This window comes from Peromyscus maniculatus, chromosome X (assembly GCF_049852395.1).
Source record: "Peromyscus maniculatus bairdii isolate BWxNUB_F1_BW_parent chromosome X, HU_Pman_BW_mat_3.1, whole genome shotgun sequence".
Lineage (NCBI taxonomy): Eukaryota > Metazoa > Chordata > Mammalia > Rodentia > Cricetidae > Peromyscus > Peromyscus maniculatus.
The window spans coordinates 100,363,986-100,387,908 of record NC_134875.1 but is presented as its reverse complement, the minus strand read 5'-3'; the positions used below and the strand labels follow the sequence as shown (position 1 = coordinate 100,387,908).

The 23,923-nt window shown below is 34.6% G+C and overlaps 1 protein-coding gene across 11 annotated transcripts in view; it reads left to right on the top strand.

Annotated features, from left to right (window-relative positions):
- Nucleotides 1-23,923, top strand: part of Dmd (dystrophin) — a 2,251,111-nt gene that overhangs the window by 882,208 nt on the left and 1,344,980 nt on the right. For all 11 annotated transcript variants that reach the window (XM_076562037.1, XM_076562042.1, XM_076562041.1 and 8 more), the window contains exons 18-20: nt 545-668; nt 9,506-9,593; nt 18,684-18,925. In XM_076562037.1, coding sequence (XP_076418152.1) covers nt 545-668; nt 9,506-9,593; nt 18,684-18,925 — 454 coding nt within the window. The remainder of the gene's footprint in view (nt 1-544; nt 669-9,505; nt 9,594-18,683; nt 18,926-23,923) is intronic.

Below are 23,923 nucleotides of genomic sequence, written 5' to 3'. Positions count from 1 at the left end.
TGATTGACTCGTAAAGAAATTGGTATATTGATAATCTCTTGGGTTATTTACAGTGTCAGTTGAAATATATATTTCAGTAACCTCGAGTCATGTTGAGATGTTTCAGAAGGTAGAAGATTATTCACAAAAATATTGCTTTGTACTTTTTTTTATTGATAATAGAGACTTCTTTGTTCACCCATTTGGACTTCCTGTGTTGTAATTGATTTCTTTTTAAGTACATTGTAAATATTTTTTTTAAATAAGACTCATTTGGAGAGGTAGTAATTTTTCAGGGAGCAAGATTTTCAAGCAGTGTCCAGGTAATGGGAGATACTTTACAGAGGATTGCTGCATTGAGTTGAATAAAATGGACTCTGTGATCATAAGACTCTAGATAAAACTTGACTCCAAAGTTTAACTAGGGAGATGTTGATGCTATTAACAATAATTGGAGAATTACATTAGAAGGGATGGGGTCAATGTGAATAAATTCCTTTTTTGCTTTCTATACAGAAGAAAGAGATAATAAAGAAATAATGAGCCTTATTCTTTGCTCTCTTAGGTTGGATGTCGATATAACTGAACTTCACAGTTGGATTACACGTTCAGAAGCTGTATTGCAGAGTCCTGAATTTGCAGTCTATCGAAAAGAAGGCAACATCTCAGACTTGAAAGAAAAAGTCAATGTACGTTCTGCCTTATATCTTATGTTTCTTCCTATTTTTGTGCTGCTCACAATTTCTTTTCTTTCAAATATCTGCATTATAGTCACTGTGATTGAAACAATATGGTAAGGTGATGTCTAATATATAAAATATTTTAGATATCAAGAAAAACCAAATATCAGCTTAGAAAAATCTTTTCAGTTTCTTTATGTGTTGGAAGGCTTTTTATATTCTTTACGTAAGCAGTATTTATCTATGAGTAAAAACTTTAGACAACATACCCATGTCTATTTCCCTTCATTGATTGTTCTAGAACTTAGAAAGTTTATAGAATAGAGTAGTGTATAATATAATAGGGTAGAGTAGGATAAGATGATAGAGACCTTGTTTATGCAGGCTCAAAATATTATTTTTATAGTAATCAATACCAATCATGAATTATAACATATTAATCAGACCAAAATATTTATATATTGCATTGGGTCACCTAAAGATGTGCACACTTTTTCAGTACTTACTTTTAGTAGCTGATAGTTAGCTATGTTTATTCCCTTCTGAGATTATATGGTTTGATCTTCACAGCAGGACTTTTATTGCCTTAATAAGATCTGTTCCACCTTCTTGGAAATTATTAGGACTTTGTTTCCTCAACTTCAGCAGTTATAAAGCATTCAATTTTGGTAGGTAATTGACAGTATTCTCCAAAAGACTTTCTTTTTTTATTTGACTTTTGGATTTCCAAGACAAGGTTTCTCTATTTAACAGTCATAGCTGTCCTGGAATGTATTCTGTAGACCAGGCTGGCCTGGAACTCACAGAGATCTGCCTGCCTCTGCCTCCCGAATTTAAAGGCATGTGCCACCACCACCCAGCTCTAAAAGACTTTCTATAAATCAAGTTAAATAAAAGAAACAACTCCAAATAATGAATTTGAAATAATTTTACTTATAAGAATATCACTTACGAGTGTATGCATTAGCATTTAAGTAATGACCTATGAAATCTATTTATATGATTGCAAATATAATTTTACCTCACAAATAACATTTCCATAGACTTGAAATGTTGGAGAATCACAACTCAACAAGATGTTTTGATGAAATATTTTGGTGTTTTTTAAGAATGTCCAAGAGAAAAGATAATTGGTATTAATTTTTAGAAGTCAACATGTATTTATATTTACAACTTAGTTACTTTGAATTTTTTATTAGCTTTATGAGATATTTCATTAGCAGCATAATAGACTATGGTAAATAGTTTCACAAATTATGAAGTATTTTTGTATTATTAATGTTATCATTTTGGAAATAAATTGAAGGATAATATATAAAAATAGCAACTTAGCTAAATAGTCTTACTTTAACATATATGTATTTTAAGGTACATTTTTTGATATGATTTTAAAATAATTCTTTTTAGATAAGATTTCAGTTTTTCTTTGAAAATGTTCTAATATTACAGAGTACATTTCCTCAACTTCTCATCATCATTTCACTCTATCACCCTCCCAATTAAATATCCTCTTTGAATTGTTATAAATAAACTCCCAAACCTAATTTATGCAGCCAGTATGGGCATGATATGGGACCATCCAATGGAGCAAGGGCAGTCTACCTGCAGCCAGGTTTCTAAAGGAGAATGACTCTCCCTATATCAGCAACCATCAATTGCTAATAGCTCCACTGCTAAGTATGGGAACTTGGTAGCCCCTCCCCTGTCCGTACTGTAATTTTGAATTGCTCAATCTTATATGGGTAACCACAGATGCTGTGAATTCATCTATATGAAAGCCATGTTAGGTCAAGAATTCTACATTTCACTGTTCTCTCTTCTTCATCTATAAGCTCTTACATTCTTTCTGCTCACTTATCTGAGGATCCCTGATCCTTATGTGGGAGAATGTTCATATAGATGACTTACAGCTGAGAACTCATGGTTCTTTAAAGATGACACTTTGACCAGATATGCATCTCGGCCTTAACCACTACTTAATCCATAAAAGTGTTTCTGTAACCAAAGTTGAGAGCAACATAAATCTTTCTGTAAAAAATACACAGTTAAATGGCAGTTTGGCAGCATGATCATTTAACATAACACCAAGAGTATGTTCTACCCCAGAGACCATGTTTTTCCAGGCTTTGAGTAGGTTTACAGTATGAGACATGAAATTCCTCCTGTGGAACAGGCCTCGTATCCAGTCAGGAAGCATTTGGCTTCTTCTGTAGCCATCATTCTACTATTATACCAGTAGGCAAAATTTGCCAGTCACTTGAAGTTACAGGTTGACCGCATGCATAGAATTTTCTGGCACTATGTAATTTAGGCCACACTGTAAGCTAGTTGATTTTCCTATGTGCTATATATAAAGTGAGTAGGATTTTCAGCATACCGTCTTACCTTCTAGTCATTATGGACACAACTAAGATAAATGGCAATAGTTTGTATTGTTTAGATGCCTCTTGGCCTCCCTGATCATTTACTCATAGGAGCTATATGTGCCTAGCACTGAGAATTTCAGTTAGTAACTATGTCTTTTGGGAACAGCATTGGCTACCCATGAAAGGTACTTTTGTTCAAACTCCATATATGTATTGTCTGCTTTTAATGGCTTACCAAGCAGAGGATTTCTGTAAGACTTCTTCATACATCTTTTAGTTAACCCATTCTGTAGCCCTTGTTCTCCTCTATCACCTTGCTCAGATCCAAACTTAAACCTTTAGAGTATCCTGCCTTTGCTTGCATATAACCTGTGATTGCTTCTTCCTAACTGGGGCTTGAAATAATGAGTAAGTATGGGGACTTGGTAGACTTTGTGAGTAGAAAATTATCTAGAAAGGTTACCCTCTAAGTTTCAGAGTTCATATGATAAATTCAACCACATATGTATGAATGACCTTAGTAACTGTATTAGTTAATTGAAGTTTTTACTGATTTGATTTCTATACTTATCTGTATATCATCTTACATCTATTTTTTAAAATTGTTTTGATCAAGCATGAAAATGGAGTCCCACCCACAATTTGGGGAACAAAAATTCAAAATTTCCTCTTGTCATTGCGCCACTTTGTAGCTAGAGTTTTCCTCCCTTGCCCACAGTCAGGACAAATCTTTGTCACCCGCCAGTCCCACAGCCGCTCAGACCCAACCAAGTAGACACAGAGACTTATATTGCTTACAAACTGTATGGCCGTGGCAGGCTTCTTGTTAACTGTTCTTTTATCTTAAATTAACCATTTCCATAAATCTATACCTTGCCACGTGGCTGGTGGCTTACCGGTGTCTTCACATGCTGCTGGTCATGGCGGTGGCTGCAGTGTCTCTCCGCCTCAGCCTTCCGCTTCCCAGAATTCTCCTCTCTCCTTGTCCCACCTACTTCCTGCCTGGCCACTGGCCAATCAGTGTTTTATTTATTGACCAATCAGAGCAATTTGACATACAGACCGTCCCACAGCACTTCCCCTTTCTTTTTTTTAAAAGGAAGGTTTTAACTTTTACACATCTCCAAAGTCAGCTTGGTATATTTGGGAATTTGGGCGTAGCTTCTCTTACTACTTCCTGCTGGAGGGGGGCGCTGTATCTTATGGGGACACAAAGAAAATTTTAGGATCATGGAGTAGTCCGTGAGACCGTATCGTCTGAGCCAGTTGCCTTGAAACAATTCTGGATGTTGGATCATCTGGGCCATGGTGTCATCGGAGACCTTTCAGGTGGTCTTGGCTGGTCAAACCTGATGTATCTTAATCTGGAACAAATCCATAGCCTCTGGCTTTCTGTGGAAACAAAAGCAGAGCCTCCTTTCCAAAGCAACATATCCTTACATCCAAATTTTGAAGTTAAGGTACCTTTAAAACACACATTTTGGCATAACTCAACAGCTTTTGCAATCAAATGTTTCTCTTCAGTTACGAATATAAAAGAGAACATAATCCAGAGTCTCTGTGTGGTAGCCATCTTTATGTGGCTTATGTTTTATATTACCTTGAGCCTATTGCTTTAAACTGCAGCCTTCTAAGCCTGAAACGGCGCTGTGGCTGCTGGCTCCGCCCACTTCAGCTTCCCAACATGGCGGTGGTACGTTTTCCGCCAGCTCTGGAAGCCATCGTGGGTCTGTGCTTTTATCCAAACAGCGTGTAGCCCAGAAACCTCTTTTTTTGTACTAGCAAAGGCTAAATCCACCATGCAGCTTAATGTGCCACTTGCAAAGGCCTTATTCCCGCCATACTGCAGATCAAGCTTGCATGCTAGGAACCCGCCAGTAGCTCAAACCAGCAGCTGCCGCTCATTTGAGAGAGACAATTAGGAAGCTGTTTTTAGTTCCGTTTTAGAATCTTTTCTCAGGTTTTAGGTGGAAACTCTTGCCAACACGTTGGGCGCCATTTGTAGCTAGAGTTTTCCTCCCTTGCCCACAGTCAGGACAAATCTTTGTCACCCGCCAGTCCCACAGCCGCTCAGACCCAACCAAGTAGACACAGAGACTTATATTGCTTACAAACTGTATGGCCGTGGCAGGCTTCTTGTTAACTCTTCTTATAGCTTAAATTAATCCATTTCCATAAATCTATACCTTGCCACGTGGCTGGTGGCTTACCGGTGTCTTCACATGCTGCTGGTCATGGCGGTGGCTGCAGTGTCTCTCCGCCTCAGCCTTCCGCTTCCCAGAATTCTCCTCTCTCCTTGTCCCACCTACTTCCTGCCTGGCCACTGGCCAATCAGTGTTTTATTTATTGACCAATCAGAGCAATTTGACATACAGACCGTCCCACAGCACCACTTAAAAGCAAATGTCAAAAAGATCAATAATGTCAGCATGATAGATTGAAAGTACTAAAAATATACAATATTCTATAAGTGGTTTTCTGATGCCTTCTGAATCACATTTATAAAGTTTACCTTTCATTTTCAAAAATAACAACATCATTCTTAATTGCTTGCTAAAATAGGACATGAAGTGATGTGCCTAGATATTTCCTTCAAGCTAAATATAATGTATATGTATTAAAGACCCTTGAGAGAACTGATGACGGATATTCAGCTCAGGTGTACATTAATTTTCTTAATTTCTTCACTTGTCAGTTTATATAAGTTATTTTGAACTCAGAAGAGGCCCTTCTCATGAAAGTGACTGGTATTAATTTACTTATACATATCCATTTAAAATGATGAAACTTTATTTGCTATTTTCTTCTTTTGCTGGATTTTCCATTCATTTATACCTAAATTCTTTTTTATTTATATTTATTTTATTAATTTTTTTTATTAATTCTTTGGGAATTTCATATCATGCACCCCATCCCACTCATTTCTCAGTCCCTCCATGACTTCCTTCCACTCTTATTTTTCATGAAGTTCTCTTCTCCCTCAACTTATTACAATGTATCACACATTTTGACATATCCTGTCACTTCTTTCAATGTACTAGTTTCAGAGTCAGTTTCTCAAACTTGGCCCTTTATTGTTAATTCTAGAAGTTTCTATATTCATTCACATTAAAATAACATCTAAGGGTATAAAGAGTTGGCTCAGTGGTTAAGAACACTCCCTGCTCTGGCAGAATAACTGTTACTGTTCCCAAAACCCATGCAAAACTATCTGTAATTCTAATTCTAAGGGACCTTATACCTTCTGATTTCCGTGGAAACCTGGCATGCAGGTGGTTCACATACATACACCTGCACAAAACACATAAAATAAAATAAATGCTTAATAATATCTAAGCTGTAAGTATTCTCAGATATATATCTTCTTCTCATAAAATTTTCCTAAAAGTCCAGAGCAATACATCTAAATAGGTTGGTAAAACCTGATTATATATTATACACAGTCAATGAGATGACATGTGATGTCCATCATTAGATGTATTTTGTTATTTTGTGTATAAGCTTAGGATTTTATTTAAAAGATAAAGATCCTATTAGACGAATTTACCAGAATCTTTGGTTGGAAACTTAAAATATAAGTGATTACTTCCCTATCCTACTTTTATTCATTCTCTTTTATTTTCCTTTAACCAGAAGCTGAACAGAAAATTAGGCCATCTGGATGTTGGTTTCTGGTCTCTTACTAAATATTTAAACTGTAGAATTTCTCTGCAATCCTATATGACAGTGAGAATTATACCTAACAAGGGTCTTTACATTCATTTGAAAAATGTAACAATCTATTAGTTGGTCCACCTTGTTATTATCATTATATTCCTTTCAAAGTTTTCATAGCAACTTTGCTAAACCAGATTTACTATGATTTCAATGTAATCCTGATATGTTTTCATTTACAGTAGTTTGAAAAACCCAAGTAGCAGCAGTAGCTATGCTGGCTTTTGAGTTAGATCTTCGAGTTCTTAGATGCTCCTATGCTGGGACTTTGTGCTCGTCTATGACTTTTATCCCCATTGAATAGTTTTTAAGAATTCCAACACTAAAGAAGTCCACTGAATTTAATTTTTTCTTAGTACAAGTAACTACAAGCTATCCTAAGCAATCAAGTATCCCTTATCTTCACTGATATGCCTAAGTATTCAAATTCTGTTCCTTTTGGTTTGACATGTAGTCTTATTGCTCATTAACTTGCATACAATAAGATACTATAATGCATTTTTCTTCTGTACCACAACTGTTGTGAAATGTGTTAGAAATAATACATATAAAATATAATTTATATGAAGAATAGGGTACTTGAGTTTGAAATGGCAATACTGATGCTTTCAAACATTTCACAAACCAGTTGTAACTTACCTTTCTTTTCTGTCAAAACAGGAGAGTAATAATGCTTATTCTATAGTTATTTGTTTTTTGTGGTGATATTATTGTCTTTATTTATGTAAGACGCACAGGAAAATGTGGTTATAAAAATGACACTTTATACCCGAATATTACTCCTGAGATATTCTAATGTAAAGTTAACTCTAGATAACAATCCTAATTGATCATCTTATTAGACACTCAGAATAAAGAGATTATGATAATGACATTTGGAAGGACATTATTAATATAGTTTATTTATTGAAATCTATGTGGTGGTCTAATTCTTTTCTTTATATAATTTTCATAAGAAAAGTTAAATATCAATATAGTCAAATAGGAAAGTAGTATGACAATAACACATAATGGAAACTTTTTCTTTATGTGCAGATGTCACATTCTCTCTCTCTCTCTCTCTCTCTCTCTCTCTCTCTCTCTCTCTCTCTCTCTCTGTGCCTCCCCGTGTGTGTGTGTTTGTGTGTGTGTGGGCACATAAGTGAATATCAGCGTAGGGGGTTGGATGAGTTTCATTCTCCTCCATTTTCCTTCAAGGCAAGTATCTTTCTCTAAGCCACAGCTTGAATTTTCTCACCTAGAAGAGAATCTAGCAAGCCCTAACATTCCTCTGATTTTTGCCCCCTCAGAGCTTTTGTTATAAGTATGCCAAAGGAAGCCAAGTTTCATATGTAGGTGCTGGAATCCAAACTCTGGTACTTGTGGTTTCAGAGAAAGCTCTCTTAAACATGGAAAAAAACTCCATAGCCCCATAACAGAAACATTTAACACAAGGAACAACAGCTTAGTGTTTATTGTCTTTTTTTACTTTATTGTACTTGAACATAAGATTTTTCTTTTTTTCATATTTTATATATTGTAATACAAGTAAGAATAATAAACCTCCTGTTTCTCATGATAGCTAATATTATATAATTACTTAGAATGTGTCCATTATTTCTCTCCAAATATTCCGAGTACATTATGAATAAATTTCTTTTTTAGTGAAGAACATAGTGAATGATTAGGAACCATGTGCCAATAAACTGCTAAATACAGGGAATTTGTCACACCAAAATTGAACAGTTGAGGGAAAGTGAATGCTAGAACTTTGCTTTTGATCTTAACCTTATGGAGATGCTAGGGTAACTGTTTTATTTTCTTGGACTTCTTAGGTCAATCGACAATTCAGAACCTTTCATGTTTGTGCAATTCCCTTTTTATGAAACTGAATTTAAAGGCATCCTAGAGCTTTCTCTGTTAATTGGATAGGGATTCTGGGAACACAGACTCACAAAACAATGTAATTTATGTGTTGGGAAATGTTCAAGTGAAATCCAAGATATTAAAATGTGTCTTTTCACTTTCAAAGCTTTGCATTGTGGATATAAACCAAGGTTTTTCTTTGCTGCCTTTTGCTGCATAGCAGAAAATTTATATTTTTCTTATAGGTTGTAGGTACTTCAAATAATGCCAAGGATAGGATTTTAGTTCACTCTTCATAGTTGTTAATAATACATTGTATAGTAAGTTATTTGCTTTGAAAAATCTGGTCTAGAATATATTATTTGTGCATGGGCACCCATATTGGTATGAGTGTGCTACTTGGTATGTATGACAGTCAAAGAAAAACTTGCAGGAAGCAACTTGTGGGAATTCTACCACGTAGGTCCCGGGGATTGAACTCAGGCTGTTAGGATGGCAGTGATCAGTTTTACTTGCTGAACTATCTTGCTGTCCCAGATAACATGTTTTTTACAATAGTAATGTATAGCTTTAATTCCTTGTGTTTAAAGGTTTTATGTCTATATAGCTATTAGTAAATAAGCTAGTTGGCAAATGCTAGTTTTGTTAATTTGAACGATTTTATAGTTATTGTTCAAAGGTTAATTCTGGTCACAAATAGTGAACAAATAGTTTAGAAAACTCTGTGCATATGAACCCGGATTTCCTTGGAAATGGGAGAATTTGAATATTGAATATTGTTGAGAAAACAGCTCTAAGATTTACACAATGAACTGATAAAATGAAGTATCATAAGGCTTGAAAAATCAGGTTGCAGTTATGATTACTGTGTAGACTCAGAATGTTTTTACTGAAATGCTCACCTTTGCTATCATGCTGCAGGCCATAGTACGAGAAAAAGCCGAGAAGTTCAGAAAACTGCAAGATGCCAGCAGATCAGCTCAGGCCCTGGTGGAACAGATGGTGACTGGTAATTACATGAACTTGATTTAAATAATCTTCTTAGAGATTTGATAAACACTCAGGTTCATATTTATCAGCTAAATTATATCAGACAAGCTTTTCTTGGATACAAATTTACATTAAAGGAAGTTTGTATTTTTATTATTATTTTTCTTTCATGCTAAGCAAATTATTGGGGGAAATTCAATTTGAGCCCATTGGTTGAAAATGAGTTGTGGTAGAATATTTAATAAATCTATTAGAGATTAATTTTCAGAAATCTGATTAAAATTTATTAAAATAAGTTTAAGAAAACAGAGCTTTCTGAAATAATTATTTTTGGAAGCATATGAATAATATTAATTAAAGGCAATTATAATTAAAAAAATAATTTTACCAATATATTTTACAAATAACCTAAAATTTGGTGGAAGGATTCAGCCTAATACTACTAATATTCTCATGTTTTGTATGGTACCTTGTCTTATAAAAAGATGTGTATTCTAAGTGAAACAAAAGCACAAATTTAGCATCATATTTTTATCCTATTTTTAAAAATTACAATTATTCTTTGCTAATCACAACTGAAAATCTATCTTTACAAAATATTGTAAAGTCATGTGAGCAATTTTTTTCTTTCAAATTGTCTTTTCTAAACTTGTATTCATTTGTAAATGAAAGTATTTTTATAAAATATTACAATGTATTTTCTGGATAGTTTATTTTTATTTTGCAAGTGTGTATGATAAACAAATAAAACAAAGTTTTATGTACACGTCAGCATTTTTGAGAAACTGCCTAAATTCTGCATCATAACTTCTGTATATGAATTATTTTTAGACTTAATTACCATGTTGGCATTAATAAATTCAATTATCTTCATAGGAAATCAATTCATTTTCTTCTTTTAATCAGCCTCATAACTGTATTAGCTTAAAAATAAAAAACAGGAAGACATGCCAGTTGAGAATTAGGTAAATCAATTATTATATATTTCTACATGTTGCTTGGTAATTTTGAATGATGGTTTTAATAGTATATTCAGTCAAATAAAATTACATGATCCAAAATAGTCTTATAATCATTCTATAAAATTTCCTAGGAATTACATTATTACCTTTGTATTTAAATATGATGTTATAAAATCCATAATTTCAGTTTCAAATTGTTTAATTTTGTAATAAAATATAAAGCACATATGAGATCATCTTATATACACATGTACATAATTATTTAAAATATTTTAATATTATAAATGAATGGAAATATTTATTTAGTGTTTATTAAGTAAAACTAGACAGAGAAATGAAAGGTAATGGCAAATGCTAAAATCAATTATCTCAATACTTGTCATCATATAGAATTTCTAGAGGCATACAGAAAAATTGGGGCATATAGGATGTCTTTAATAAATACTAATTAACTGATTAAATTCTATTCAACAAAGCACATTTGAGAGTACTTGAGTAATGGTATGGAAATATTGACTCTAAATAAAAATAGTACCATGAATAGATAGCAATGATCAATGGATTTATGGGAGTGCAATTTGAAATTTTCTTCTTTGCCTTGATCAAATTTTAAGCTATTCATTTGTCTGCTAGTGAAGATAGGATAGGATCAACTTAATTAAACCCAAGTTAGGGACATAATGAGAATAAGCATTTTCAGAGCCCATAGTTCTGCTGTCCCATTAAGCAAGACTATTTACATAATTACTGAACAATTGATTCAAATGTTTTGATCTATTTATTCTCCATTATCTTTTAAAAAACAATCTACATAATACATATTTTCTCAGTTTATGCAAATTATAAATTAAGTCAGAAATATAATAACTATCTGGGTACATGTCCAACTATAATTTAGAGGGACTCATCTTTAAAATTTGTAGATGCTCTTTTACCAAAGAGCCAAGAGGTATGGTTCATAAAACTGAAAATTAAATTAATCTTTGTTATCCAAGATTTTCAACTATTCCATTAGTGAAGCTCTTAAATTAAGTCAAGAAGCATCTTTATCATATATTTGCCTTATCAAATTTTATAATAAACATCATAAGATTTATACCATTTTATTTATAGGAAGGTAAAATGAGAGCTGAGTTACTATAATTCATATAGGATTGCATGTAAATGGATGTTAATTTTACCTGCAAATATTGTCCTCAAGTAACAGTCAAATCACTCCTAGAGATTTCTTTTTGATTATACCAACTCTATTTATCAGAATATAAGTGATCTTCTATAATCAAAAATTACAATAAGAGATAGTCAATAGAAATGATATTCTCTATAAAATCATGTTTCCGTAAATTTTCAGAGAATTTTGATATATTTTAAAGCAATGTATGTCTCTAATTTTTTAATATCAATTCTTATGTAAGAGCAAAAGGTTTATTTACGAAGCCTCAAGGCTTTTTTACTAGAATTATGCTATGAAATATTTTTACATATTTTTAATCTTCTCTCATAAAATACAACCTGACCACATAATCCCCTTCCTTCACTCCTCCAAGACCTACCTGATCCCTGTCCCCTAGGAACATCCCCTGTCTCCCCCCAGAAAGGAGCAGCCCACCCAGGTACATCAACCAAACATAGCACAGGATGTAATAAGACCAGGAACAAACCCTTACATCAAGGCTGCAGGAGATAACACCCTTAGGAGGAAAAGGGTTCCAAGAACAGGCAAAAGAGTCAGAGATAAGCCCACTCTCAGGAATTCCCCCCAAACACCAAAGCAGCAACTATAACATATTGTTTATCTTACTTTGTCATCATCAATTGTTGGTTTGGATATAAATAAGGATTATCTCGACATGGTATTGGATAGAGGTACCTCTTTTTATTAGGGACTTTTGCTCAGAAATAAAGCTTTGTGAAGTATATCTTCAATGTATAGATTTAGAATCATATATTTAGTCTCAAAAATGTTAGCTTACTATAACCTTAGTGAGAGTAATTTGGAGCTTAGGCTAGGTGCCAAGTTTCCTTAGTTCTGTTAGACTGAGATAGTATCTAAGTTCTTTCAATAATACTTAAAATATCAAAGATCGAAGATAGTTGTGTCCAAACATTCATGGAAATATACATGATTAGTATAATTCAAGTTCTAATTCTTTGTGTGTATGTGTGTGTTTTGTTTTTGAGACTGTGTTTTCCTCTATGTAGCTTTGGAGCCTGTCCTGGATCTTGCTCTGTAGACCAGGCTGGCTTCAAACTCACAGAGATTCGCCTGGCTCTGCCTGCTGAGTGCTGGGATTAAAGGCCTGCACCACTGCCACCTGGTCAAGTCCTAACTCTTAATCTATGGAATGCTTCCTCCTGAGGAAGTTACTATAATGATGTAATAGAGTTAACAGTATTCTCTAGATTAAATGGTACTTCACTTTCAGTTTCCAATTTTTTTTTTTTTTTTTTTTTTTTTTTTTTTTTTGGTTTTTCGAAATAGTGTTTCTCTGTGTAGCTTTGTGCCTTTCCTGGGACTCACTTTGGAGACCAGGCTGGCCTGGAGCTCACAAAGATCCGCCTTCCTCTGCCTCCCGAGTGCTGGCATTAAAGGCGTGTGCCACCACCGCCCGACCCAATTTGTGTGTGTGTGTGTGTGTGTGTGTGTGTGTGTGTGTGTGTGTGTGTGTGTTAATTTACATCCTGAAGACGATCACATTAAAAAAAACTGTAACTAAAGATAGTAATTATTAGTATATTATACTAAAAGAACATTTCAAAAATTTCATGCCCTGAGTATTAGAGTATAGTATTTAAGGTGGTACCTAATATGCCCAGAATTATAATTAAATTGAACACAATAATAAGGCTTCAACAAGGATTCCTGTCACATATGTTAACTAAGTCACTAAGACTTTTTAAGTTTAGCTTTATAGTTTAAATATTTCATGTGCATGAACTAATTTGCATGAGTATAGCACACTTTTGTCAGATGGGCCAGTTGGTAGGGACTGTAGCTGTTCTGACTCATCTGGTTGATAAACCACCACATCACTTGTGATCAATAGTCTACCTCACTGCCCTGAAATGCTAGCTTCCTAAAAAAGTAAACATTTCCTATTTTCTTATTCCTTCTTTAGTTCTGGACAATTTCATTTACATTTCCTTTCTTTCTGCATGAGACTAAGGGTAATGCTCTACACGGTGTTCTCATCCTGTAAATTGACAGCTGCATTTTTGTAAATTAACTTTATACTTTAAGAGAGAGAGTCCCTGTGCTTATGTAAATATTTTTGTGTTTGAAAGGAGATCATAAGAGCTACTGTTCTTGAGGGCAGTTGCTGACAGAAACAAATATGCATAGAAATACATATTCTCCTACATCTCTGGCATTAGAAACAGAAAAAAATGGCATATGTTAGAACATTTTGTGTATCTTATTCACTAGAAGTGGTAAGTAGTATAAATTTTAAAATGGTATTTTTTTCCAAAAGTGGCACAGGAGTGGTTTAAAAGAATGGTCGCAGAACCCTCCAGAGTTTTGCATCTGCATTTATCATCACTACTGAATACATTTATATTGCATGTTATGCTACTCTATTGGTTGATAAATGTTCTGATAATGACCCTCAGTTAAAGCACAACAAAATAGAAAGTTGTCAGGAAGTGCAAGTTTCATTCTAGCTATTATTCTAATGAAAAGAACACTGAAAAGCCTTTTTTTTATTATTTTATCCAGGCGTCAGAGCTGATGATGAATATACTTGATAGGGAATACTTCACTTTAGGTGTCAATTTTGAAGTACTTGCATGGAAGGTGATGCATAATTACAACTATTCTAGCAGTCTGTTATGCACTGTACACAAGTAATAAAATTAATGGATGCTCTTCAAGTAATGATCCATTTCCTCTGGGTGCAATATATTTATTCATAGTCTATTTCAGGGGTTGTTTAGAATATGAGATGTGAATGGATTATGATCCATTATCCCTGAGAATCTAATGTGCTGATCCAAAATGGTTTCCCTAAATATTGTTCATAATGCCTGGTGAGTCAGTGTTTATATTCTTAAATAGCTAACAAAAAATTAGAAAACCAGATGCTCAGATGATTGATATGTAAACTCTCCAAATATTTACAATTATAGGCTGTCATAAACCTTAAACTTTTCAGTTGAGTAAAGGAAATCAATCCTATGAATTGTGTACTCATAAACAATGTGGTAAAAATTCTTATAGGCAAATACTCTTTTGATAAATAGATACTATTTTCCAGACATTTATTAAGGTGTCTACTAATATCACCCCCAAATGGAAAATATATGTTCAATTAATTCAAGAAGTTTAATGTCATGTCTAACATGGTTTTTTTATCATCTGTGCAAGCATTTTCAAGGAAACAAGATGTTATACAATTATTTTGTATGATATTTTTAAATCTTCTGTCTATTGCTGTTTTAATGTTTGTCTTCATAAGAAGCAAACTATTGATTTGGTGTTGGATGAGTTCATAGGTACAGTAATTCTTCTATACACTGAGAACTATATCAGAAAGTGCCAGTAATAATGTATTTCCCATAGGGCCTTTTAATTTAGAAGGATAACTTATACTAAGTTTGAATATCAAGCTTATTCACTTATAAAATATTTACAGACAAATTATCTACAAGGCTATGTTTATTTGTGCTTCTCTGTTTTAAATTTTGAGGGTAGTTGTCCTACTCAATTTTAAATTTTTATAAATGGATGAGTATGTATTATAATAACCTAAACCAAAATTAACTTATCACTTGTCATTGATGAATCTTAAAACACCTTAAAATGTTTCTATATATCATATTTTATATAAAATTAATTTTTTAAATTTCAGCAATTGTTTTCATAAATATTCTATTTAATTCATTAAAGAACTCACTCCTATTTTCTAAATGTGAGAAATGAGGTTTTCTTATTTTCTCTATGTTCTTTACCATATCTCCTATATTAACACTGCTTATATTTACTAGTTGTTTAAGATTCGTAAGATGTGGAGAAATCCATCTATGTCAGCCCAACTCTCAACCAGTTGATCTTATTATTATACTCCTAGAATGGAAAAGAAATATGATACCTGATGTCAGTATTAAACTGAACCCAGTTCAATTGTGTTTTGGGGGATGAGTTTGAATTTAAATATATCTAAATTCAGAGTTTTGACTATATATGTGTATATGTTTATTTATATTTATATTTATATTTTTCCATATTGTTATTTATCACAACTTGGTTGTTACTATATTTTAATTTCACATATTCAGTTATAAAACTCACTATACAACTAAATATTATAGATTTCATAGTGTTATAGATTTATAAAAATTTTACTTCTCACTTTCATTTTAATTCTTTTTAGAGAAATAAATACTTAACATCTTGTCCTATTTGCTTCACATCATAGAATTGAGAGCCATGACCAACATAACACATAAAAACATATTCCTTGTATTTTAATAGATACCACAAAATATTTTGTTACTCTTTGGTGGTTTGCTTTACATTTAGCAAAATTAAGATACAGCAGCCATAATGAAAATTAATGTATATTCTCCAGTTTCTAAAAGTTTTTATAAAGTTGATCTTTCTCAGAATCAGAGAGGCATTTACATCTCTCTGTTTTATCTACTCATCTATTGAAATGTACAACCATCCAGTTTAGTGCATCAGAATACTTTTTACTTATTTAACACTTAATTATTGATTTATAGTGATTTTTTGATAGTCATGAACTTGCTTATTCTAAGTTCTTATTAAAATAAAACATTTGGTAACAGTATTTCTCTGAGATATCAGATCATTTTGGAAATTGCATAATCTTGAGACATTACATAATTTAAACATTTTTCTCCTGTGCATTTTTAAAGTATGCCTTTTTATTTCTTAAATTAATTTAGCTATTTGATTATGATAATTTTCTCAAAGTGAGTAATTTTGCAATTGAAATTTTAAATTCTTCTCTCTGATACTTTGTATCAAATAAGCTTGTTATTACTACAGTTACATAGTGGCTACCCTTAAAACTAGGTTGCTATATTCTCAATCATAAAACTAATAATCATAAGTAGCATATCACATCATACTTTTTTGTCTTAATATGACTTTCAGTCCCCTTAACTATTCATGGAATTAGAAGAAGATTTGGTCACAGGAAACCATGAGTTTCTTGTGTAGCTAGGTATAAGGAGCCAAGCTTTTATTGCTTTTTATATTTTATTTCTCATTATTTCTATTTTAAAATATACTAGCAAATAGGGGAAGGTATTTTTGCCACAGGTATTCAGAAATGCTGTTTTGAATGACATCCTAATGACACCTAATGTCATCTTAGGTGTTGTAAGACTTTGAAATTCCTAGGTTTCAGTTTCAAGAGGTCCCATTGATTGAGGCATCTAGGCAGTGGTACCAGGTCCTGGGATCGTTGCATGAGTTGGCTGTTTGAAGCCTGGGACTTATGCAGGGACGCTTGGCTCAATCTGGTAGGAGGGGACTGGACCTGCCTGGACTGGGTCTATCGGGTTGATCCCAGTCCTCGGGGGAGACCTTGATCTGGAGGAGGTGGGAATGGGGGGTGTGCTGGGGGGAAGGGGAGGGGGGCGGGAGGGGAGAGAACGAGGGAATCTGTGGCTATTATGTGGAACTGAATAGTATTGTAAAATAAAAAAAATAATAAAATGTAAAAAAAAGGAAATTCCTAAGGTTTGATTCATATTTCAAATGAATAGTCTTGTTTGCTAGAATAGTATGATTTTAAAAAATAAAATCTAGAAGAACTGACTAGACCAAAGTAAAAGAGATGAAATAATAAAAATGCTGAATTCCATGGTTTTCCCATAGTTTAGGTTTAGTTTAGTTTTTCCAAAGTTTATCCTTTAAAAAGAACAAAAGAGTATTGTATAAGCTTGACCTACTACAGGCTTTATGTTTGCCATTATATATATATATATATATATATATATATATATATATATATATATATATATATATCTTAGATTTCCTTAAGTCTTAATCTAATTTAAGTGAACATACACAAAAATGAGTTCTCTTGAACAACTTGGTCTTCTACTAAATTACTTTGTTCCCCATATATTTGAAGGTACTGAGCTTTTGCTTTTAGGAATTGCTGTGTTTAAATGCTGAAATATGAAATCTCCAGCTATTTAGTGTTCCCAAATAATTGGCAGTGCCAACTTAATTATTTTCAAAAATACATCATATCATATTTAATCATTTTTTTCTTTGTATGATACAATTTAGTAAGGGAGTTGCATCTAAACTAGTGTATCTGTGAAAATGTTATTTTTGTGAACTAACTTTGTAGTGTTTTGAGTAGTTTAGCCAGTGACATATTATGATGTTGTTAAACTTGATTGCTCTGTAAGGTAGCACACTCTTGAAGTGGCTTAGTCATATGTCACATTGTCAGATAATTAAGATATCATCTAAGAAAAGACAAACTTATTCTCTAATATATAGTGGTTATTACAGAGAAGTAAATGTGTCCTTGTGCTTCCATTTGAAAACTATAGATAAACTTTAACATTAGTAAATTAAAATCTTTTCAGATAACTATTGTTTTTCCAAATGCCTTTTGCTTTACACCATGAAACAGTGTATAGTCTGAATATTTGGGGGGAAATTGTAGCTTAAAAAGAGAATGATTGATTTGAGGTATGTTTTCTTTTATAAAAAGCATACAAACAATACCCAAACCTGTTTTTAATGTAACTGTGAGTTGTCTTTATAATATATATTATTACAAATAATGTTTATTTATTTAAATAATAAATGTTAAATTGTATTTAACATTTCTTTAGAAATATCTAGGGTATAATTTATTCATGAACATTCCTCATCAAATCTTTGATCAGTTTCCTTTTCTGAATCTTTTATACTATTCCATATTTTATATATCTTTTTGTTATTTTAGTACATATGTGTGATTTGATAAGTTTCAACTCTACCAAATTCCAATTTCTAATTAGATATCCCCTTTGCATCTTTATCAGTAATTCAATGAATTTGCTTGGAATTATTCTACGGTGAACATTTTTATAATAGAAACATATTCCTTTTCAGATTGCCTCTTTTAGACTGTGGCTTCATGGGATATATATTTTATTTTTCTTTCTAGAGGGTGTTAATGCTGAAAGTATCATACAAGCCTCAGAACAACTGAACAGCCGGTGGGCAGAATTCTGCCAATTGCTGAGTGAGAGAGTTAACTGGCTAGAGTATCAAAACAACATCATTACTTTTTACAATCAGCTACAGCATTTGGAGCAGATGACAACTACTGCTGAAAACTGGTTGAAAACCCAACCCACTACCCCATCAGAGCCAATAGCAATTAAAAGCCAGTTGAAAATTTGTAAGGTAAGACTTTCTTCTTTCCATTTGGAACATGATCAATAGGCATTTCTTGGAAAATTTTAAGAGGGCCATAGAAAACTGTTTAAAAATGAGATTTTCAACTCCCAAGGATGTAGCTGAGCATAGTAAAGATCAAAATAAAAAGAAAGAAATTTAAATAAGTAGTGTATTGATATTGTAATTCTGGCATTGATTTATGTAATTTACATGTGGCTAATTGATTTTGTCAGTTTGCAGAGGGCTGAAACAGGAAATATAGAAACCACATTTCCTATAAGTGAATGGCCAGTACACTAAAACTCTTTCCAAATGTAAAACTAGGCACAGGATGAAAAAATTTTAGCAATACAAATAGCTAGAGACACCTCAACAATAAAGCCTTATGGAGGTAGGCTTGCGGCGGCGGCCCGCGGAGGTACACGGGCCCAGCAACAGCCCGCTGAGGTAGATGTGCCCAGCGGTGGCAGCCGACAGGGATATTCAGGCCCGGAGGCAGCCGGCAGAGACATTCAGGCCCAGCGGCGGCCCACAGAGGTAGACAGGCCCGGCGGCAAAGACAAGCAGACGCAGGTAGGCCTGCGGCGGGGGCCCATGGAGGTAGACGGGCCCAGCAGCGGCAGCCGACAGGGATATTCAGACCCGGCGGCAGCCGGCAGAGACATTCAGGCCCAGCGGCGGCCCACAGAGGTAGACAGGCCCGGCGGCAAAGACAAGCAGATGCAGGTAGGCCTGCGGCGGCGGCCCGCGGAGGTAGACTGGCCCAGCAGCAGCCTGCTGAGGTAGACGGGCCCAGCGGAGGCAGCCGACAGGGACATTCAGGCCCGGCGGCAGCCTGCAGAGACATTCAGGCCCACAGAGGTAGACAAGCCCGGCGGCGGAGACAAGCAGACGCAGGTAGGCCTGTGGCGGCGGCCTGTGGAGGTAGACGGGCCCAGCGGCAGCCCGCTGAGGTAGACGTGCCCAGCGGCAGCGGCCGACAGGGACATTCAGGCCCGGTGGCGGCCCCCAGAGGCAGACAGACCCAGCGGCAGCTGACAGGGACATACAGGCCCGGCGGCGGACCGCAGAGATAAACAGGACCAGGGACGGAGACAAGCAGACGCAGCTGGGAACAGGGACGCCCCTAACCCCAACATCTGGGGAAGAAGCTATCTCCGTGGGTCAGAACCAGAACGAATCTGAACACTCCGTCTGAGGACAACCCAGGGCCCAGCTGCTGATCCTGTGAAACCCAACAACTTGGAGGTGTTGGTGAGCCTACCCTGCTCAGCTGAAACCCATCTGGGAGAGGATTCAGATGCCTACAGTTTAAAGTCTGAAGAAACAAGATCAGCTGAGGAGTTGACAAATGAACAAAAAGTGACCTGAGAAAACAGAAGAAGGCGCTACCCAGACACCAAACCAGATCACCAGAATCATAAGTATATAATTCACCGATCGAAATCAGCTGCCCCTGAAGAAATAGCCCAATAGTACCAATTTAAACAAGAACCACTACTAAACCAAGACTAAAAATTAGAACAAGAGAGGCACTCTCAGACACAGACACCACCTGCACCTCACAGAGGAAGAGATGAGTAGACGCCAGTGCAAAAATACAGGCAACAACATAAAGACCTATATGGCAACATCAGAACCTAGTGATTCTACACCTGCAAGACCTAAACATACCATGACAGAAGAAGCAGAAGAAATCAACCCTAAAAATGACATTAAGAAGATGATAGAGGCCCTTAAAGAAGAAATAAAACATTCCCTCAATGAGGAAATAAAAACTTTCCTTAAAGAGGAATTGAAAAACTACCTTAAAGAGGAAATAAAAGCTTTCCTTAAAGAGGAAATAAAAAACTCCCTTAAAGAGGAAATAAAAACTTCCCTTAAAGAGGAAATGAAAAACTCCATTAAAGAGGAAATAAAAAACTCCCTTAAAGAAATGGAAGAAAAAACGAACAAAAAATGGGAAGAAATCAAAGAAAGCCAAGAAAAAGCAATTAAACAGATGAAAGAAACATTCCAAGATCTGAAAAATGAATTTGAGAAAATAAAGAAAACACATGCTGAGGGAATGCTGGAAATAGAAATCCTGACAAAACGAACAGGAACTACAGAAACATGCATAACCAACCGATTGCAAGAGACGGAGCAGAGAATCTCTGACACTGAAGACACGATAGAGAAAATAGATTCGTCAGTCAAAGAAAACAATAAAGACAAAAAAGTCCTAACACAAAACGTCCAGGAAATTTGGGACACCATGAAAAGACCAAACCTAAGAATAATAGGGATAGAAGAAGGAGAAGAATACCAACTCAAAGGCACAGAAAATATATTCAACAAAATTATAGAAGAAAACTTTCCTAACCTAAAGGAAGAAATACCTATGAAGATACAAGAAGCTTACAGAACACCAAATAGGCTGGATCCAAAAAAAATGTCCCCTCGCCACATAATAATCAAAACACTAAACACACAGAATAAAGAAAAAATATTAAGAGCTGCAAAGGAAAAGGACCAAGTAACATATAAAGGCAAACCCATCAGAATAACACCAGACTACTCAATAGAGACTATGAAAGATAGAAGATCATGGACAAACCTCATGCAGACACTAAGAGACCATGGATGCCAACCCAGACTATTATACCCAGCAAAACTCTTAATCACCATAGGCGGAGTAAACAAAATATTCCAGGATAAAACCAGATTTAATCAATACCTGTCCACAAACCCAGCCCTACAGAAAGCACTAGAAGGGAAAATTCAACCCAAAGAAGCTAAACACATCCATGAAAAATCAAGCAATAGATAATCCTACACCAACATATACCACAGAAGGACAACACAACACAACCAAAAAAAATAACAGGAATTAACAATCACTGGTCATTAATATCCATCAATATCAATGGTCTCAACTCACCTATAAAAAGACACAGGCTAACAGAATGGATTAGAAAACAGGACCCATCCATATGCTGCATACAAGAAACACACCTTAATTCCAAAGACAGACACTACCTCCGAGTAAAGGGCTGGGAAAAGGTTTTCCAAGCAAATGGACTTAAGAAACAAGCTGGTGTAGCTATCCTAATATCTAATAAAATAGACTTCAAACTAAAATCAATCAAAAGAGACCAGGATGGACATTACATATTCATCACGGGAAAAATCCACCAAGATGAAGTCTCAATTCTAAACATTTATGCTCCAAATACAAAAGCACCCACATTCATAAAAGAAACACTACTAAAGTTTAAAACGCACATCAAACCCCACACATTAGTAGTGGGAGATTTTAACACACCACTCTCACCAAAAGATAGATCTACCAGACTGAAACTTAACAAAGAAATAAAGGACCTAACAGATGTTATGACTCAAATGGACCTAACAGATATCTACAGAATATTCCATCCTAACACAAAAGAATATACCTTCTTCTCAGCACCCCATGGAACCTTCTCAAAAATTGACCACATGCTTGGACACAAAACAAATCTCAACAGATATAAAAAAATTGGAATAACCTCCTGTATTTTATCAGACCACCATGCCTTAAAGTTAGAACTCAATAACAACAAAAATTATAGAAAACCCACAAACTCATGGAAACTGAATAATACCCACCTGAAACATCAATGGGTCAAGGAAGAAATAAAGACAGAAATTAAAGAGTTCCTAGAATTCAATGAAAATGAAAGCACAACATACCCAAACTTATGGGACACTATGAAAGCAGTGCTAAGAGGAAAATTCATAGCTCTAAATGCACACATAAAGAAGATGGAGCAATCCCATACCAATGAATTAACAGCACAACTGAAAGCTCTAGAACAAAAAGAAACAAACTCACCCAGGAGAAATAGACGCCAGGAAATAATCAAATTGAGGGCTGAAATCAACGAAATAGAAAACAAGAGAACAATACAAAAAATCAATGAAACAAAGAGTTGGTTCTTTGAAAAAATCAACAAGATAGACAAACCACTAGCCAAATTAACCAAAAAGCAAAGAGAGAACACCCAAATTCACAAAATCAGAAATGAAAAGGGAGACATAACAACAGACAATGAGGAAATCCAGAGAATCATCAGATCATACTTCAAAAACCTGTACTCCACAAAAATGGAAAACCAGGAAGAAATGGACAATTTTCTGGATAAATACCAAATACCAAAATTAAATCAAGACCAGATAAACCATTTAAATAGACCAGTAACCCCTAAAGAAATAGAAACAGTCATCAAAAGTCTCCCAACTAAAAAAAGCCCAGGACCAGATGGTTTCAGTGCAGAATTTTACCAGACTTTCAAAGAAGAACTAATACCAATCCTCTTCAAAGTGTTCCACACAATAGAAACAGAAGGAACACTACCAAACTCTTTTTATGAGGCTACAATTACCCTGATACCCAAACCACACAAAGATGCAACAAAGAAAGAGAACTACAGACCAATCTCCCTCATGAACATTGATGCAAAAATACTCAACAAAATATTGGCAAACCGAATCCAAGAATACATCAAAACAATCATCCATCACGACCAAGTAGGATTCATCCCAGGGATGCAAGGATGGTTCAACATACAGAAATCAGTCAATGTAATACACCATATAAACAAACTGAAAGAAAAAAACCACATGATCATCTCCCTAGATGCTGAAAAAGCCTTTGACAAAATCCAACACCCCTTCATGATAAAGGTCTTAGAAAGAATAGGAATACAAGGAACATTTCTAAACATAATAAAAGCAATTTATAGCAAGCCAACAGCAAACATCAAATTAAATGGAGAGAAACTCAAAGCGATACCACTAAATTCAGGAACAAGACAAGGCTGTCCACTCTCCCCATATTTATTCAATATAGTACTAGAAGTTCTAGCTAGAGCAATAAGACAACAAAAGGAGATCAAAGGGATACAAATTGGCAAGGAAGAAGTCAAACTTTCACTATTTGCAGATGATATGATAGTATACATAAGTGACCCCAAAAACTCT